This window comes from Bombyx mandarina, chromosome 05, assembly GCF_030267445.1.
Source record: "Bombyx mandarina strain Sakado chromosome 05, ASM3026744v2".
Taxonomy (NCBI): domain Eukaryota; kingdom Metazoa; phylum Arthropoda; class Insecta; order Lepidoptera; family Bombycidae; genus Bombyx; species Bombyx mandarina.
Genome location: NC_143212.1, coordinates 14,195,658 through 14,216,908, shown reverse-complemented (window position 1 = coordinate 14,216,908; position 21,251 = coordinate 14,195,658). Strand labels below are relative to the sequence as shown.

At 39.2% G+C, this 21,251-nt stretch overlaps 1 protein-coding gene across 15 annotated transcripts in view; it reads left to right on the top strand.

Annotated features, from left to right (window-relative positions):
* Positions 1-21,251, top strand: part of Khc-73 (Kinesin heavy chain 73) — a 147,722-nt gene that overhangs the window by 98,553 nt on the left and 27,918 nt on the right. For 6 of the 15 annotated variants that reach the window (XM_028174041.2, XM_089727444.1, XM_089727441.1 and 3 more), the window contains exons 6-15: positions 9,263-9,510; positions 10,228-10,375; positions 12,843-13,022; positions 14,329-14,482; positions 15,852-16,000; positions 17,013-17,262; positions 18,048-18,191; positions 18,637-18,747; positions 20,406-20,629; positions 20,973-21,005. In XM_028174041.2, coding sequence (XP_028029842.2) covers positions 9,263-9,510; positions 10,228-10,375; positions 12,843-13,022; positions 14,329-14,482; positions 15,852-16,000; positions 17,013-17,262; positions 18,048-18,191; positions 18,637-18,747; positions 20,406-20,629; positions 20,973-21,005 — 1,641 coding nt within the window. The remainder of the gene's footprint in view (positions 1-9,262; positions 9,511-10,227; positions 10,376-12,842; positions 13,023-14,328; positions 14,483-15,851; positions 16,001-17,012; positions 17,263-18,047; positions 18,192-18,636; positions 18,748-20,405; positions 20,630-20,972; positions 21,006-21,251) is intronic. The other 9 variants (XM_089727450.1, XM_089727448.1, XM_089727446.1 and 6 more) reach the window with 3 other exon arrangements.

Below are 21,251 nucleotides of genomic sequence, written 5' to 3'. Positions count from 1 at the left end.
GTGCGTATTTGTTGATGGTATGATATACTATGATGCAGAACTGGTAGGTACCACTATTCTGGCTAGTGCTGCACCTAAGTAGTGGTAGGTTCAGGGTTGATAGGTTGAACCAGTCGTAATGCAATACAATTGTGATTACGGCCTTATGATTCAAAGTTTATGGCCGCGATTTACGATTAATATGGATTTGTACCGCTTGTATCCATATCTTTTTCTTATAGCATATGGCCTAAGCTGCCTATCTATCTGTGTTTCTGTTTGTCACTCACCAAATAGTTTCGTTTCTGTCAAGAAAAGCGATAAAGTTCTGTCGTTTTTTTTGCGTTCTGATAGCTACATAAACATATTATATATTAGGTACATAGTATAAGTATATTAGGTACATAATAATTCCGAATAATATTACAGCAAATAAAAGAGCCATAGGTACTATTTACTACAGTGAGTGAGTTGCCTTATTATAAACAGTCTTTTGTCAACAACTGATCATAAAAAATCCACAAAGGAAAAACGTGGTGACGTATAACAAAGTATTGCTTTTCTGCTACATGCAAATGAGAACTAACTCTTAGTCATTTTTGACCACGAAAACTAAAGTATTGGAAACGTCGGAAATAATATAATCTATATATTAATACGTGAAGCAAAAATTTTGTATCCCTTTTTAAGAAAATTGCACGGACGGAGGAGTATGAAATTTTCCACACTTATAGAGAATATAGAGAAGAAGTGCACAATGCTAATATTTTTTTTAAATAATGCATAAAAGATACATTAAATCAATAAAGAAAACATTACACACACTACATACCATGTATTTGACGCACACACGCATGCATACTATTTATTGTCAAACTTTTGTTCTTGACGTCTGTTGTCAAATTGAGAATAGATAAATATTGTTTGTCTTTGTTAATATTTTTTATAGTGTAGTCTTGGCGAAATTTGTGATTATAGAAGTATAAAATACAATCATAATAGTGTACAAACTTACAATTCCAATTAATTATAGTCGAATTTCGACTACTGCGGGACCTCTAGTAACAATTAAAACGCGAGCTTAGACCGTAAAAGTAGTTTTAATCATTGAATGATATTAGAAAATGATTCTTTACAATTTCAAAACCATTTTTCTTTGTACTTTCGACTTCGATTTACTCAAAACGGGGAATATTTGTTTCTTTCATTATATTCTTCAATTCTGAATTGTATCATAAGCGCTTTACTCCACCTTAATAGAATTTGAATAAAATTGAGTATTCAGAGTACAATGTACCTTTTGCCTTTTGAGCACCTTTTCATACGTACCGAAATGGGTACTCTCTTAGATTCAATATTGATATATGAAAATATGAATGCTCTGTTTGAATTCGTTTATGGAAATATTTGGCAGATTCGTTTGCATTGTATTTTTTATTATTGATTCGTTTTTCCCGAAAAAGATATGGTTGAATTGTATAATATACATATATCTGATTATTTAAGTTTTTTTTTATGAAAATGGGCGGAATGCTCCCATTGTCCATTATAATAGGAATATAGAGTTGAAGTACAATAACACTTGATGTGGTGGCCCTATATTGTTAAAATTATATCCTATATTGTTAAAAGTGAAAGATAAATATGTACTATGAAGCGGTATGTAATTACGTTTATTCTTTATTTATTAGAATTATCGCATTGAATTATGATCGGATTTTTTTATGTTTTAGCCATTTCGGACTGGAGATTTACTTCATTTAATCTTAATTATTTAATTACTTTCGATTCCTAATTTCAAGTCTTGCTTTGAAAACATCAAATCGAACGAACCTGTATGTAATTTTGAAAAGTTGTATCGCGTTAATTTTTCATTTTAACGCTCATCATTCCGTATTGTTATTTGTAAAGTAAAACTAAGAAAAGCCGCCTGTGACCAGAATTTTCGGACAATACGCGTTGGGCGGACAACTTTATTTATTTATTGCTTAGATGAGTGTACGAGCTCACAGCCCACCTGGTGTTAAGTGGTTACTGGAACCCATAGACATCTATGACGTAAATACGCCACCCACTGAGATATAAGTTCTAAGGTCTCAGTATAGTTAAACGGCTGCCCCACCCTTCAAACTGAAACGCATAATGCCCAATAAGCAGGGTGATGGTACCTACCCGTGCAGACTCACAAGAGGTCCTACCACCAGTAATTACGCAAATTATAATTTTGCGGGTTTCATTTTTATTACACGATGTTATTCCTTCACCGCTGAAGTCAATCGTGAACATTGGTTAAGTACGTATTAACTGAGTTTCAGACTCTCTAATAAATCTTGGTTTTTAAATTACTAAAAGGTTTATGCATCATCACCTTGACTAACATGCCTGGCTTCAGGGAGAGCTTGCCTACGTCACAGCCTGAACCTTTGACCTTGCCGTTTGAAACGTATATACGTGATCCTTTAATTCTATTCGGGCATTCGAAATTTGTAGAAACGTTAAGTTGGGTTAGTTGCCATTAAATTGTGAGTGTACCGAAATTAGCCAAGCAAAAGGAAAGGGTCCTAGAAATAAATTAGAGGGTATTTGTATTGTATATTATATTCGTTTTGGGCTAATTGTATAACAAAATGGTAGTCGTTTGTATAACCATTTCAATTGAAGAACCCGTTCTATTTTAATCGGTCGTAAATATAACGTGTTAACGTTATTTGTAAAAGCTTGAACTAAATTTAATTTTGTAGGAATGTCGTATCGTATAGCAGTAGAATCATAATAGTATATTAATTAATGCTCTGCTACATCAATTTGGTAAGAAAGCCAACTATTTTTATTTAAAAAAAAATCTGTAAATTTTTCCGATTAATGAAGTGTTAACGTCGACACTTAAAATATGTAGCTAACTACCGTCTCGTACGCAGACTAAAATTACCGCTAAGTTCTGGCTGTTTGTTTGACTTGGAGTTTCACCTTTACGATAAGAGGATCCAACCTGATAGATGAGTGGTGCCAATATTCCCCTTTTTATTTCAATAGCCTCGTATATAATAATTTGAATCGACTTGTAATTTTTTCAACGACTATGAGGATTGTATTAAATCTTAACAACAGCAGACTCAACCCGTACTCTTGACATCCGCAATGTGTGCTATGATTGTTGCCTGTAGGTTTATAGTGGTTAATGGATTGTTAGTATTTCTCATATCACTAGGATCGCATTGATATAAATTTATTAGTCAAACCGGCGGTGCCTGGGTAATAGGACTGTCTCTTGGTTTATGCATCGCTCACGTTCTAAGGTCAACTCATAGCCACTTGGCCATTGGAAAAGTATCAAAGATATGCATGTTCTACATATCATATTCAGCAAAGCATCAAAACTGCATAAGTAAGTATGTTTACGACCAGCGAAGATCGAAGAAAATAGCACAAAGTTAGCTCTCATCTGCGATGTTAATATTGGAGTTTGCATAGCTAACACTTACCCCCAGCGCAATTGATCCTTCACTACACAGAGCATCGTCGGTTGAGATGAATAAATTCAACGCTTCGAGAAATTGAAAACGGTTGCTTCTCATTGAATTCCTCAACTGAAGTAGGCTAGTATTTTCTACTAGTATAGTGAGAAATTATTTAAAATGTTGAACGAAAATAATAAACTATTTGAAACTTTGGTTTTGTAAAAAAAATGCTATAGGCGGGCGGATGATAGACGGGTCATCCGCTGTTAATTGGATCGGAGTACGGATAACGTGATGCCAACAGATAAACACTAGACGGGATGGTCGGTAATCAATACGATTGAGACTTCCATCTTATGTCTTAAGGTGGAAGACAGCACCAAACCTATGTCCTTTAGCAGTGGGATGTTAAGATGTTTCCGAGCTCCGGTATTCATTTAACACCTCGGAGTGAAGCACGATCACTCATCTAAGCAAAAAAGAGTCCCTGGACACGTATAGTGTATTATACATTTTTGCCAACTTAACTGCCTTTAGACTCGAGAGGCTATTTTGTCTTCACCACGGCTAATGGGCGAGAGCATACGGAGCTCAGCCTGAGAAGGTTTTGTAACATCTGCCTTAGTAAGAGCCGAGGTTCTATAAATCTACCACCGAACGGAATCACGACCCACTGAGAAGATCCGGCGAGAAACTGAGTAGGTCAATATAATGGCTGAGCGACAGTTCCTTCGTATACCGTGGAACTGAGTTTGTTACAGTAAAACTGAATAAAATCTTTTCAAAAATAATTATTGAAACTCCCAACAAATCATTTTTACAATGACAGGGTAAACCGACAGTTTCGTTCTGACCGACCTGACTCTTAACTACTAACCTTAACTAGTAGGTGAGCTTACGGGGCTCAAACCTGACGATGTTGCTAACACGAACCCTAGCAAGAGCAGTGCTTCGCAGAATCTACCGCCGGATCGGAAACGCGACCCACTGAGAAGATCCAGCGAGAAACTCAGTGGGCTCCCGACTCTATCCAAGTACCGGCCTTTTTATACTCTGGCGTTGTGGCGTCTACTCTATTTTTTTATATTTATCAAAACAACATTTTATCATTTAAAACAATAATCAAAACAATGTTTTAATATTAGTTAAGTCGTTTTCCACGACCAGTATTTTGGTCAGGTTTTCATTATAATTCATACTAGCGACCCGCCCTCACTTCGCTTAGGGAACTGTAATTTATTATTGATAACAGTATTTCTCCACTATTTAATGGATGTTATTATACATATAAACCTTTCTCTTCAATCACTATCTATTAAAAAAAACCGCATCAAAATCCGTTGCGTAGTTTTAAAGATTTAAGCATACATAGGGATATAGGGGCAGAGAAAGCGACTACCGCCCGATTAGCCTCCTCATGTCTCTAGGCAAACTGTATGAGCGTCTGCTCTACAAACGCCTCAGAGACTTCGTCTCATCCAAGGGCATTCTCATCGATGAACAATTCGGATTCCGTACAAATCACTCATGCGTTCAACAGGTGCACCGCCTCACGGAGCACATTCTTGTGGGGCTTAATCGACCAAAACCGTTATACACGGGAGCTCTCTTCTTCGACGTCGCAAAAGCGTTCGACAAAGTCTGGCACAATGGTTTGATTTTCAAACTATTCAACATGGGCGTGCCGGATAGTCTCGTGCTCATCATACGGGACTTCTTGTCGAACCGCTCTTTTCGATATCGAGTCGAGGGAACCCGCTCCTCCCCACGACCTCTCACAGCTGGAGTCCCGCAAGGCTCTGTCCTCTCACCCCTCCTATTTAGCTTATTCGTCAACGATATTCCCCGGTCGCCGCCGACCCATTTAGCTTTATTCGCCGACGACACGACTGTTTACTATTCTAGTAGAAATAAGTCCCTAATCGCGAAGAAGCTTCAGAGCGCAGCCCTAGCCCTAGGACAGTGGTTCCGAAAATGGCGCATAGACATCAACCCAGCGAAAAGTACTGCGGTGCTATTTCAGAGGGGAAGCTCCACACGGATTTCCTCCCGTATTAGGAGGAGGAATCTCACACCCCCGATTACTCTCTTTAGTCAATCCATACCCTGGGCCAGGAAGGTCAAGTACCTGGGCGTTACCCTGGATGCATCGATGACATTCCGCCCGCATATAAAATCAGTCCGTGACCGTGCCGCGTTTATTCTCGGTAGACTCTACCCCATGATCTGTAAGCGGAGTAAAATGTCCCTTCGGAACAAGGTGACACTTTACAAAACTTGCATAAGGCCCGTCATGACTTACGCGAGTGTGGTGTTCGCTCACGCGGCCCGCACACACATAGACACCCTCCAATCCCTACAATCCCGCTTTTGTAGGTTAGCTGTCGGGGCTCCGTGGTTCGTGAGGAACGTTGACCTACACGACGACCTGGGCCTCGAATCAATTCGGAAATACATGAAGTCAGCGTCGGAACGATACTTCGATAAGGCTATGCGTCATGATAATCGCCTTATCGTTGCCGCCGCTGACTACTCCCCGAATCCTGATCATGCAGGAGCCAGTCACCGTCGACGCCCTAGACACGTCCTTACGGATCCATCAGATCCAATAACCGTTGCATTAGATGCCTTCAGCTCTAATACTAGGGGCAGGCTTAGGGACCCCGGTAACCGTACTCGTCGAACTCGACAAAGAGGTCGACGTGCAACCTAACCCATGCATCAGCCCGCTGAGTTTCTCGCCGGATCTTCTCAGCGGGTCGCGATTCCGATCCGGTAGTAGATTCATTCGCGAAACAATTGCTCTTGAGTTGTTAGGTCTCCTTCGGAGGCGCTCGGGCAGTTGTTAGCAAATCCCGCCCCTCTTGGCTGAGCCTTTGCTCGCCCACCTGTCCTGGTGAAACTGGAAAGGCCTTCGGGCCACCAGTAAACTTTCAATCATAAAAAAAAAAAAAAAAAGTTTGTTTAATACTATGCAGTGATAAAAAATAAGTTTTCCAAAAAGTTCGATAGTAGAAATAAATCGGAAGTCTGATTGATATGTATTACGTATTTACGAACAAATCAAACTAGATACGGTGAAATAAGTAAAAAAAATCTCATAAATTGAGTTGTTCGTATCAATTTCCCTTTTTTATCGAGAGATTATTGTTTTCCTTCATATTTCTTATTCCTTCAGTATTATTTATACTACGAGTATAACGTGAAAAAAGGTGCAGGAAAAGCGGGCAATTTTATTTTTTTGTTCTTGAAAAATCTTGTTAAGGAATTAGATATGGTTTTGATTCGTAGACATATAGACTAGTCAACAAGTGCCATTTGGACCAACTTTTTTCAGCAGTCTCCGAAAATTATAAATGAGGTGTCATTCGATTCGGAATGGCATCTAGATGATTTGAAAAAAATGAAGTTCCGCTTGCAAAAATTGTAAAAGTTATTAACAATTAACTAAAAAAAGGGGGTTTAGTTTTTTGCAAATATCTCAAAAAGTAATAAATTTACGATTCGTGAATATTAAAATGGCGAATTAGGTTTTTATAAACAAACGGTCTTAAATGTAGCTAATAGCGAGCGACATCGGTCTCCAATTAATTCGCCTATAGCAGTGATTATTATTATTCAGACTGTTGTCTAATTCCAATAGTAAGCTATGCTGTTCTCCCCCCCTATTCCTGTTTGTTTGAAGTTTGAATGTTAGTAGTAGTTATTCCAAGGTAAGGAAAAGGTTGGTTGCGTTGTTCATACTCTCTAATCTAGGGCAGGCGAGCTGTTTTTCTTTTTACTATCGTTACGCGGGATATTTGTAACATAATTACGAATTACATATTCTCATGATTCTCTTTCATTTTAATACTGTGTTATTTCTCGATTGTCAAGTTTAAAAACGATGAAAGAAAGTTAAGAACTCATTACCGTCAAACAGCGAACTCGATAAAAGCAAAAGCTGTTTATAATTACTGTGTATAAACGTCGCTTTTGCATTGGTTAAGTCTATTTCGCGAAACGTGACACGGAGTCCTTGGCCGCGGCTTAACTTGGCAACACTGAATGAATTTAATTTTGGCTCCGAGAAGTTTCGGCAGTCTCTTGAGGTATTCGGTGAAGCCCTTCAAAACAAAATAACCGACGTAAAGGAACGAATTCAGAGTTGAATAAAACATTCGAATTGTTTTTATTTATATAATATTTGATCATATCTTATCTAGATAGATTGAATGACCATGTAGATTCGTTTGTTTTCATAATACCCAACCCGAAGCGAGCTATTTTCATTTAAGTTGTTATATTTAATATGAAAAAAATATATTATTATTATAATGGTAATTATTATAATAATAATATTTAATGTTTTTAATATTTAAATCAAATAAAAATAATTCATTAGAAACAACTCTAGAGACATAAATGAATAGTACTAATAATCCTCCTAAAAAAATTAGTAATAAAATATAACCCGAATTTACAGTGTTAGGGGATATTTTTATCCGGCGGCATTATTAACCTTTCATAAAGTTTCGTGAATACTTATCGGGTGTAGATAACATGATTCTGTAGATTTATAAATTCCAATAAGTTTGAATGGAGGAAATGCGAAATCGTTTGTGGAAACGTTAATGTCGGAAGCTCCTTAGGCTGGACTAATAGAAATAGAAATAGTGTTGGTTAAATATCTATTTATTGCCTGTGTGTAAGACATCATCTATATATTAATACGTGAAGCAAAAACTTTGTCTCCCTTTTTACAAAAATTGCGCGGACGGAGGAGTATGAAATTTTCCTCACTTATAGACAATATAGAGAAGAAGTGCACAATGCTAATATTTTTTTTAAATAATGCATAAAAGATACATTAAATCAATAAAGAAAACATTACACACACTACATACCATGTATTTGACGCACACACGCATGCATACTATTTATTGTCAAACTTTTGTTCTTGACGTCTGTTGTCAAATTGAGAATAGATTAATTATTGTTTGTCTTTATTAATATTTTTTTATAGTGTAGCCTTGGTGAAATTTGTGATTATATAAGTATAAAATACAATCATAATAGTGTACAACAAACTTACAATTCCAATTGATTATAGTCGAATTTCGACTACTGCGGGACCTCTATTTAAATTAAATTCGTCAAGAGTTATGTCCACCCGATTCGGCCCTGCGATAAATTCACGTCTAAGTTAATAATATTGGGAGGTAGGAAGTTTAGTTTATGTTTAACTCTCTCTAGACGTTTAAAATAAACGTTGGTAAACATGAGCTCCCCAGGCGTACAAGGCTGGTTGTTCCTCAACAATACAAAACTGACGCCGTTACGATTTTTACTACTTTCGAAATAGATCAAGTCAGTGAGGCCAGTTAATGTTTGGATCAATTCAAAATAAACAGCCGTAATTCTTTAGAACCGTAACATTGTAAGAAGCTAAAGCATATGCTGTTTGTTTTACTGATGCATAAAATCATTAGACTCGGAACTGTTTTGATTATGTTACCTAGTACTTTACTGGTAGTAGTTTACTTACTGGTGGTAGGACCTCTTGTGAGTCCGCACGGGTAGGTACCACCGCCCCGCCTATTTCTGCCGTGAAGCAGTAATGCGTTTCGGCTTGAAGGGTGGGGCAGCCGTTGTAACTATACTGAGACCTTAGAACTCATATCTCAAGGTGGGTGGCGCATTTACGTTGTAAATGTCCATGGGCTCCAGTAACCACTTAATACCAGGTGGGCTGTGAGCTCGTCCACACATCTAAACAATAAAAAAAAAGTAATTAAAAGACTATAGACGAATACTCGATGATTGTATCACAATTTTTGTTGCAGGATATCGACAATTTAATGACGGAAGGTAATAAGTCTCGAACAGTGGCAGCTACGAACATGAACAGTGAGTCTTCACGATCCCACGCCGTGTTCAGCGTTGTTCTAACTCAGACTCTATGTGATGCTGCTACCGGTGTCACCGGGGAGAAGGTTGCCAGATTATCCCTAGTGGATCTAGCCGGATCAGAGCGGGCTGTGAAGACTGGTGCTGTTGGAGACAGGCTCAAGGAAGGATCTAATATCAACAAGTAGGTTTAAGGTTATTTTTACTGTTATTGTGACTCTTATTAATTTGCCTTTTTCATTTTTTGGACGATTTTCTTTAATATTCTACTAGATGAGCATACTATTCTACCGAATGTTAAGTGGTTACTGGAACCCACAGATGACACCTAATGAGTGTCGTCACCCATTGTAAGATTCCAAGTCGAAGTCTCAGCCGCAATATATAACGCCTATCATTTTACGCTACGGGTTCTTGAAAGCGGAACGTGCGATTGTTTCGCGGGATTAGTAGCTTGGTAATATATTGTCTATTGGCTTTATATTGTCCTTTATTCCTATTTACCTATTGAATCTTATTCCTATAGTCCTATTTACCTATTTAGATAACGCAGGTACACACATCAATAATACTTACATCAACGGTAGGCAGCGGCATGGCTCTGTCCTTGGCATTGCTGAAGTCCACGGGCGACGTTAACCACTAATCATCAGCTGATCCGTATGGTCGTCTGCAAACAAGGTCTATAAAAAATAAAAAAACGTTTGCCACAAGTTATTCTTTTCTGTTTGTAAAGCCAATAAGCTGTTATTAGAGTATAATAGGGACTTTAATTTAATCTCTCAATGTGCGGTCGCGGCAATAAGGTGAGCTCCTCCAAGAGTCTAGTACACTACATGAATAAACGAGCACTGTTCGATGTATATAGGGTGTAAGGTTTAATTGGTTGTTGTTTTAACAGATCTCTAACTACTCTGGGTCTCGTCATTTCAAAGTTGGCTGATCAATCGTCGGGCAAAACGAATAAGGACAAATTCGTACCGTACAGAGACTCCGTACTGACTTGGTTGCTGAAAGACAACCTCGGCGGCAACAGTAAAACTGTTATGGTGAGATTTGGATTTGTTAAGGTTTAATACTTCAAATTTGGGATAAAAGAAAACAATTTAATTACATGGCTGCTGTGTCAGGTCAGGTTTAAAATATCAAAAACTTATTAGTGGATTACGATTCCGATCCGGTAGTAGATTCAAGGTAGCAATGCTCTTGTTAGAGCGAATTGCACTTGTTAGCAATTCTCTTAGGTCGAGCCCGTGAGCTCACCTACCGGTGCGCGCGAATTTAAAATGGCCCCTTAGGCTACCAACGATTAGATATTTATTTATTTATTGCTTAGATGGGTGGACGAGCTCACAGCCCACCTGGTGTTAAGTGGTTACTGGAGCCCATAGACATCTACAACGTCAATGCGCCACCCACCTTGAGATATAAGTTCTAAGGTCTCAAGTATAGTTACAACGGCTGCGCTACCCTTCAAACCGAAACGCATTACTGCTTCACGGCAGATATGTAAAAAAATGAGTCTTAGTAAACTGTCAGTAATGCTCTAAATGATAAGAGCATTCGCTGCGATTCTGTATGCCGATTCAATATCATTTCCTTTTCATGTGTAATCGATCGAAGTTCCGAATTCTATCGCGGAACGCTTTATTCGATTTGAAATGAAAGAGAAACGATGGTATGACTAACGTACGTCGAAGCGCCGTAAGGGCCGTGTAACTAGTAAAGTTATTCTCAACACGACGAGGGATGTTGCATCCGTTGAGTCACCAGACGCCGGCGACAAATTCTCGTATCCTAAGTACACGCATCAATACACGCATTGAATGCTTATCGGCTTAATGGAGAAATCTATTCACGATCATAGCGTTGTGTTTACATTGAACAGAACTTGATTTAAATACACTTCGGATGTTATGATTTAGCATTTTTGAGAATATGGTCATTAAATTAATCGTTAATTAAATTAATTTAATTCAATAATTAAAAAACACTTCCGAGGCTATCATTTAGCATTTTTGAGAATATGTTCATTAAATGATTTGATTGTAAAAAGCGTAAATACGTTATTTATTTGTGTGTATATAATGAAACTACAATCGAATGGTTGCCGAAAAATGAACGTGAAAACGTGTGAATCTCTATTTTTTTTATAACTAGCTGACCCGGTATATTTTGTAGTGCCTCAATCGATAAATAAAAGAGCTAAACTTTTGTATAAAATAAACTTAAAACAAACAAAAGGCATCCATCCGACGGGGACACATCAAAGGAAAAACAAAATTGTTATTTTTATTTAATTTCGAGCATTTTCATATTTATCTACCTTTTAAACCTTCTCTGGACTTCCACAAATAATTCAAGATCAAAATTATCCAAATCGGTCCAGCCGTTCTCGAGTTTTAGCGAGACTAACGAACAAAAATTCTTTTTAATTTATATAGATTTCATGTTTGTTTTTTTTTGCAAGAAAATATCTCCTCTTTTAGTCGATCGTTCATTGCTGAGCATCGTGATGCGCCAGAATGTGCTGTTTTTTGTAATTTCTGGCCACTTATGTCGGTCAGTGGCACAGTGAAGTGCGTGGCTCAGTCTCGTGTCCAGATACTCTGACAGTTGGTCACTCCATCTTTTTTGACTCAGTCGTCGTGACCTAAAGGATAAGACGTCCGGTGCATTCGTATGTAGCGATGAACCGGTGTTCGAATCCCGCAGGCGGGTACCAATTTTTCTAATAAAATACGTACTCAACAAATATTCACGATTGACTTCCACGGTGCAGGAATAACATCATGTAATAAAAATCAAACCCGCAAAATTATAATTTGCGTAATCACTGGTGGTAGGACCTCTAGTGAGTCCGCGCGGGTGGGTACCACCGCCCTGCCTTTTTCTGCCGTGAAGCAGTAATGCGTTTCGGTTTGAAGGGTGGAGCAGCCGTTGTAACTATAGTGAGACTTTAGAACTTATATCTCAAGGTGGGTGGCGCATTTACGTTGTGGATGTCTATGGGCTCCAGTAACCACTTAACACCAGGTGGGCTGTGAGCTCGTCCACCCAACTAAGCAATAAAAAAAAAACTTCTGGATCGTCTTCTGTTGAACTCTCTGTAAAAAATTTCATCGTAGTTTGTAAGATTAGCTTGATTTCAGTTTTTGTCACTTCAACATTTGACTCTAACGTCTTTGAAGTGGATTGCAGTCATAACTCTGCGCATTTATTAGAATTTCTCGAACATTACGGTCATGCCTACAAAAATAATATCCATGCGCGGGAAAAGAAGCACAGGCCTCATTATAAAAGTAATATTGTTTTCTTAAGGTTATCGGTTATTGACGACTCTCTCGCGCGCAAGGACGATTCTCAAAACGTAATCCTTTTCAATAAAGAATGCTTATCCTATATGCATGATTAAATGTAAACCGATCGTGTTTTTCATTATTCACGATTAACCTATATATTAACTTCCAACATCTTCCATCTAACATATATAATACGTACGTTATAATGTGGCAGGTGGCAACGATATCTCCAGCGGCCGATAATTACGAAGAAACGCTGTCGACCCTGAGGTACGCGGACCGAGCCAAGCGCATCGTGAACCACGCTGTGGTCAACGAGGATCCCAACGCTCGCATTATCAGGGAGCTCCGACAGGAGGTCGAAGCACTCAAGGAGATGCTCAAATACGCAACTGTGAGTAATGTCCTTATTATCAATATTTACAATCTATACATGTAAATAAAATTGGAGTGTTTTTTTGTAATATATATGCGATATGTACATACACCAAAATAACATTTTTTACAATTTTTGTCTGTCTGTCTGTCCGTTTGTTTGTTCCGGCTAATCTCTGGAACGGCTAGACCGATTTTAACGAGACCTTCACAGCTGATGATATAAGGAGTAACTTAGACTTACTTTTATTAGACTAGCTTCGTCCCGCGGCGTCGCCAGCGGTACCGCGCGCAGTTACCGCGGGTAACATCGCGGGACTCAGCTATCAATAATAAAATTTAATGTTTCCGAAGCGTTATTACTGGTGGTAATCTGGGCATCTTGTAATACCGCACAGGTGGGTATCATCACCCTGCCTATTTCTGTCCTGAAGCAATAATAGGTTTCGGTTTGAAGGGTGGGGCAGCCGTTGTGCTGTAAAAACGGAGACTTAGAAATCATGTCTGAAAGTGGGTGAGTGGGTTAACATCAAGTGGGCCGTAACTTATATATTTAGTTCAATCGTCTAAGCAAAATAAAACAAAAAAATATATATAAATAAAACATTACGCATTTTAAATAAAGTATCATAATGGAAATTGTGTTATAAGAGTTGCTGGACTAGGTTTTTATAAAAATAATAATTACCTAGTTTGATAAACATATTATCTACGTTTATTTATAATAGACAGATAGCTTTGTAAAAGGGCTTAACATCTTAACAAGTAGCTCAGTAAGACAATATATTATTATGATCATTTCATTTTAATTATATTCGTGCCTCTAATATACGTTAGCTGGATCAAATTGAGCAAATATTTACAAAAGAAGGCCGGCTAAAAGTGTACGCGATAAGCCGTAAGACTCTTGAGTTCAGCTGAGGCTCGTATATAACGATAGTAGGGGTCTTTTTATTGTTTTCGAAGCTAGATGATCTCTTCGTACAGTTAATGGGCTATTGTCCTTCACGTACATCAATAATACAGCCAAGTCTCTGCCCATCGCCTAGAACTGTTATAAAATCTCGTTTGAAGAAGCACATGTTAGTCGTGGTAGGACCTCTTGTGAGTCCTCACGGGTAGGTACCACCACCCTGCCTATTTCTGCCGTGAAGTAGTAATGCGTTTCGGTTTGAAGGGCGGGGCAGCCGTTGTAACTATACTGAGATCTTAGAACTCATATCTCAAGGTGGGTAGTGGCATTTACGTTGTAGATGTCTATGTGCTCCGGTAACCGGTGAGATCGTCCTCTCACCTATGCTATAAAAAAATGTGAAACGGCTCAGGAAACCGAGGAGGCGATTCGAGGATCTGATGGCGTTGTCTTGTCGCTGTTCCAGGGATCGCCCGTCGGAGAAGACGTCCATGAACAGCTCGCGCAAAGCGAACATCTGATGAAAGAGATGTCGCGGACCTGGGAGGAGAAGCTAGTCGAAACTGGTACGTGTGCCAAAATGTTTTGTAGGGTGTTTTAGTTCTCCCCTAAAAATGAATAGCTATTCGGATTTCAATCAGTTCTTTGTACATGTAGCTAAGAAATACCTGGTGATCTTTTACCATTTTTGTGCGGACTATATGTATAATTAAATACTACCATTATTTTAGAGCGCTAATTGACTGTTAGCTTTTGTGAAATTTGAAACATTTAGCTGGTCGGAAATTATAATGTCTGTAGGTTGCTGGTATAATCCAGGTTAAGATCTATTTTTATCGTGATAAACATACATACCCCGATATCATGACCCCTACCTATGACCTAAATCTAGTGTAATACCCCTAAGAGTATTTACAATCATGTTATAAATTTAATTGGAATATTATTATAAGAAACGCCGTTCTCCTGTTTGTTAAAGAAATTGGGATTGAATTTTGTTACTGGTGAAGTCAGGTCATCCGTCTCAAGCCGACTGGAGAGTGACTAAAGCTAAAACTAGTTTATTTCCGGAAGAGATAACGAATTTTATTCTTTTTGTATTATATATTTAATCGTAGTAAAACCACGGGACGGGCCTATACTAAATGAAGCGGTGTAACAAACAACATTGACGTCTAAGTTAGTGTGAAGATAAATTCTTTTGTTCAAAGTTTTCTTGTAACATCCTAGAGGGGATAAGAAACGGAATCGAACGAACGATATCTGTAATTCAGTTTGGAAACTGTCCGGGATATAGAGTAATATGCATTACGAGATGTATAAGGCTGGATATTCATGATTCTCACTTTTCAAATGTGCGAATTGTTTTATGTGTCCAGTATAAATGTTAATATGATCAATATTTTGTGGGTTTTCATCTTTATTCTGCGGATAACCCTAATACTTTCTTTTTTTCAAAATAACGGTAGAGTCTAATTAGTTTTTAACATGTTACAAATGCCGTATTAATTTTATAGTCCAGTAAAAGAAACCAGTTATTAAGACATTAAAAACTGATATTTTACATTTGTTTTACGTTTGTATACATTATTGTAAATTAATAATTACAGTTGGTAATCTTAAAAAAAAATATTATATATCCGACAAATTTTTTTTGCTAATAATAAACACGATTTTTTGCTTCATGATGTAAAACTCCTATTTTTCACAGTCAAAGGACCGAACGAAATTCGATTGTACCATGACAATCACCATCAATCACATGTTTATCATTGACAATAACGTTGTTTGAGATGACCTGAAATTAACGAAAGCTAGTGTGAGGGTTTGCTTTTTTCGAAACACACATCGTATATATGCCATAAAGTTAAGGCTTTTGTTTAAAATTTTGCCCAATTGAGTTATATGGTCACATATTTTATTTTTTGTTTGTAGAACGAATACAAGGCGAACGTCAACACGCTTTGGAGAAGATGGGGATCAGCGTGCAAGCGAGCGGCATTAAAGTGGAGAAGAACAAATATTACCTCGTCAATTTGAACGCAGATCCGTCGCTTAATGAGCTACTGGTCTACTATTTAAAGGTGATTTAATGTTGACAAGATCATTCCCTTGAGAATTTTTTTTCCCATACCTATTCGCTAACCCAGTCGGGTAGGTGAGCTCACGGGATCAATCTGAGAGTATTTGGTAACACTAGCCCTAGCAAGAGCAGTGCATCGCAGAGTTTACCACCGGATCGGAATCGCGACTCACTGAGAAGATCCTGTTAGAAATTCAGTGGAATTTTTATTATTATTAAATATTGGTGATGTCCTATTTTGTGAGAGGACAGGCGGGTACTGTATTTTTGATGCGAAACTGTCATTCTGTCCGGTTCGAAGGCTGGGTCAGGCGTAAATGTAATGTAATTGAAATAACAACCTTATTATAATGAACTAAGTGGCGGCATTCACGTTGTGATGTCTATGAGCTATTAACTATGTCTGTTTATAAAACCTTTTTGTCGAAACTGCATTGTAATTAATTTTAAAACGACGTCAGAATTAGTATGGATTCTTAAGGCCATAGTAATTGATACATAAGGTAGAGCGTTACATTTAATTATCTTTTTCATACGATCGCATCTGTTGTAGTGTCATAAGACGTACGTGTGCTGCATAATGCGTTTATACTTTACGGCTTACAAAAGTTACAAGTCTAGTTTAGGGGAGGAAAACAAATCACACAACCTCACTCCTCGTGTTCCCGCCAAAAAGTCAAAAATGTCTTTCGTAACTGTTTTAGATTTTTATTTTTATTTTTTTTATTGCTTAGATGGCTTTAGGTACCACCAACCCGCCTATTTCCGCCGTGAAACAGTAACGCGTTTCGGTTCGAAGGGCGGGGTAGCCGTTGTAACTATACTGAGACCTTAGAACTTATATCTCAATGTGGGTGGCGCATTTCCGTTGCATATGTCTATGGGCTCCAGTAATCACTTAACACCAAGTGGGCTGTGAGCTCGTTCATCCATCTGAGCAATAAAAAAAATATCCGGTGTTCCACGACACACCTCACATCTTTTATTAATGTTAACCTCTCGATGATTTCCAGGAGAGGACCCTCGTGGGCGCGGACAGCTCGGCCGACATCCAGCTGTCCGGGCTGGGCATACAGCCGCAGCACTGCCTGCTGCTGGTGGAGGGCGGCGGGCTGCACATGGAGCCGGTGGGCGCGGCGCGCTGCTTCGTCAACGGCACGCCCGTCGTGTCGCGCGTGCGCCTCGGACACGCCGACCGGATCCTGTGGGGGAACCACCACTTTTTCAGGGCTAACTGCCCGAAGAAAGCGACCGGGGCCTCAGGTGAGCTCCTACCCAACTAGTAGCTGAGATGTTTATCACTTACTAGCTGACCCGGCAGACTTCGTAGTGCCTCAATCGATAAATAAAAGACCTAAGCTTTTGTATAAAATAAACTTAAAACAAACAAAAGGAATCCGTCCGACGGGGGACACGTCTAAGGAAAAACAAAATTGTTATTTTTATTTAATCCCGAGTATTTTCATATTTATCTACCTTTTAAATCTTCTCTGGACTTCCACAAATAATTTAAGATCAAAATTAGCCAAATCTGTCCAGCCGTTCTCGAGTTTTAGCGAGACTAACGAACAGCAATTCATTTTTATATATATTACTTATATTCTTAAAAAGCTTTATAATGCTGCTTTAGTTTATATAAATAGAAACTCTTCCACGATCCAGGTAGACTATGTTTGCCTATAACTCGGTTCAATTCACGAAGGTCGCTTGATTTGAAATTTTTATTAAGCTTTGGTAACGAGACCTTTAAGTCAAATCTTATATTCTGTTAGAATATGAAAAATGAAAGGTGGAAGTGAAATGAGATGAAGTTGATTAATTTGAGTCTTTAGTCAATTAAGATGAAATTAGACGAGATGAAATGCAATCTCAATGAAATGGCGGTTATTTACTGAGACCAATGTTAAAACACATTTATACTTTAAGAAACATTGAATTTACAAAATAAAATAATTCGCACAATTTCGCACCTCGCGTTCCCACAATAATGTTCTGCTTGAACTAAAATGATCAAAGCAAAAATAAATGGTTTGTCGTGTCCCGTGCAGCCGGCGCGTCCGAGCCGCAGACGCCGGCGCAGCAGATCGACTACAACTTCGCTCGGGACGAGATCATGCTCAACGAGCTCAGCAACGACCCCATCCAGACGGCCATCTCGCGCCTCGAGCGACAGCACGAGGAGGACAAGCAAGGTGACGTCATTGACTTTTATCTGTACCTACCCTTCTAATGGTTTTTTTTTATTGCCCTTGTAGGCAGACGGGCTTACGGCCCACCTGATGGTGAGTGGTTACCGCCGCGATGCCAGGGGCAGAGCCAAAACGCTGCCTACCGCTTAATACGCTCTCCACAAGCCTCGTTTGAAGAAGGACATGTCATAGCACTCGGGAAACATCGTGGAGGGGAGCTCATTCCATAGTCGAATGGTACGTGGCAAAAAAGACCTCTGGAAAACGCACTGTGGATGACCGCAGTGGCTCCAGGTAGTATGGATGAACTCTACTCCGCTGGCGGGCGGTGCGATGGTAAAAGCGAGATGACGGTATCATCTCGAACAATTGCTCAGAGCACTCCCCAAATGGTACGAATGTGAGATCACTGCTCAATATGATAATCGATTGTTTAATATAATTTTAGTGGCCTTAGAGAAGCAACGGCAGGAATACGAAAGGCAATTTCAACAGCTCAGGAATATACTGTCTCCGTCGACCCCGTACCCGCCCTACTCCTACGATCCGCTCAAGTTAGGTGAGCTACAATGAAAACTATATTTACTTTAAACTGTTTTCAGACTACGCTATAATATAATAGCATATAGTATATAGCTCATAGTACAACAATATCGCACACCATACATGGTTATGGACACGTTCACACTGTACTGTACTATATATTACTGGCTAAGTACAGGCTGCTTTACTATATGGCACTATAGTATAGCGTAGTCTGAAAGCAGCTTTACTCACTGTTACGTTCACCGCGCTATATCGAGGGGCGAAAGGCTGTTTGGTATTAAGCGACATTTCGCTTAATACACGATTTATCTTTGTAATAATTAAAAGTGCATTTTATTTGGTATTAACATCAACATTTTCGATCTTTTTAATTGAACTTCAATTAAGTTAACTGCATTGAAATAGTTGAAGATGTTTTTTGTTCCTATGATATTTTTTCCCAAATTTTAAACTATAAATGGCTCTCCGGTAAAGTAGAAAAATGTCGCTTAAACCAAATAGCCTTTCACATATATTTAAGATTTAATAAATTTTGACGATTTTTAATATAAAAAAAACATAAAAACAAAAAAAAAACATTAAATACAAAAGTAAAATGGGCTGTCTTATCGTTAAGAGCGATCTCTTTTAGAACACGATCAGCTGGACAAGAATTATAGAAGGAAAAAAAATTGCCGCGGTGTATTATTTATACATTGAAAAATAATAAATCATAATGTAATGGAAATGTAATTATTTGTACATAAAATATACATAAACATTATATTAGAACAAGAATATAATAATCAGACATTTTATCCAAACACGAACCGATAAAGTGATAACAAATCGGTTAAATAATCCTCCAAAATCAGTTCATTGAAGGAGTTTAAGGTTTTACAGAAAATTTGGCAATTATGAGTCTACGAAATGTATTTGATACAAAGTGATTGATAGATTAAAGGTACGCGTCCATTGGCCCTCGCCGGACGCACCGCACGCAACGGATTATATTTTGCTTTGTATTTCTTGCTCATAAATGCCGGCGTTCGATGCGGGCGGCGCTGATAGTGGACGCAGCACTATGTGAAATCAACCCACTGAGTTTCTCGCCGGATCTTCTCAGTGGGTCGCGTTTCCGACCCGGTGGTAGATTCTGCGAAGCACGGCTCTTGTTAGGGTCAGTGTTAGCATCACTCCGGTTTGAGCCCCGTAAGGCTCACCTACTAGTTAAAGTTACGCTGAAATAGCCTCTCAAGGCTATCAGCATAGGTAGGAAAGAAAAAGTGAAATCATACAAAGCAAAATAAAATTCGTTGCGGTGCGTACGGCGCGGGCCAATGAACGCGTACCTTTAGGACAGGGATTCCCAAACTTATTTTGTCTACTGCCCACTTTGGGATAAATTATTTTGTAACGTCCTTATTTTTTCACTTACTTAAAAACCACTATAGTGAGAGCTCAGTCGGTGTCTAAGAGTCCTCCTAGATGAAATTACAAATTGCCTCCCAAACCTCTACCCAACGTCCCCGTTTTTTTTTCTGGGTCTGTTACCGCCCCCCTTTAGGCCTGTAGCACCCACAAGGAGGCGTTATCGCCCACTTTGGGAAAGGCTGCTTTAGGATCTCCATAATGAATGCAAACGAAGTGTAGCTAATGAACCATTGTGGTGAGTGCTGTGTCGTGTGGCAGGCAAGCTGACGGCGTGCACGCCCACCACGGCGGCGCGCGTGGAGCGCTGGGCGGCCGAGAGGGACGACACCTTCAAGCGCTCGCTGGGGCGCCTCAAGGCGGACATCCTGCGAGCCAACGCGCTAGTGCAGGAGGCCAACTTCCTGGCCGAGGAGATGCGCAGGAACACCCGCTTCAGCGTCACCCTGCAGATACCGCCGCAGAACCTCAGCCCCAACCGCAAGGTTCGTCGCCAGTGACACTAACAATGCTACTCTCACCGCCTGGGACAAGTACATACATGACGACGAACAGAGATCGCGAGGGGTTTCATTTTGTGGACCACTGCCTAACCTTATGTGTGTTTTTCTTTTGTGATACTTGAATTAAACAAATTTTCTGAGATAATTTCGTAAAAATCGTATATTTTTTTACTTACTGGCTTTCACGTCGACGTCATGGGTTTAATTAACATTAAAACAATTAAGTTTCGTAATTCCCTGCACTAAGCGACGCGTATCCCGCTCCAACACACGTGGCTAGCCGGATCTCGTCGCTCGCAAGATGTGAACATTATATTCTTTTCAGATGGACGAAGACGGCCGACTGTGTCGGGGCGGGGTAAGGCCGGTCGCGGACTCTGGTATACGTTGCCTCGTGTCCGTCTTGTCTAACTCGCATCCGCATCGGCGCTCTAACACTCGCTTAGTTCTATCTGCAGACGGAACTGCGGACGTCATGCTATCTCTGTCTGTCTTACAGCTTGTGCCTGTCGATTGTTTTGGTTTCAAACTTTTCAAGGATTGCCATATTATTACGCGAACCGCAAAAACGTTTCGATCATCATCTTCTAGTCAAACTTCAATT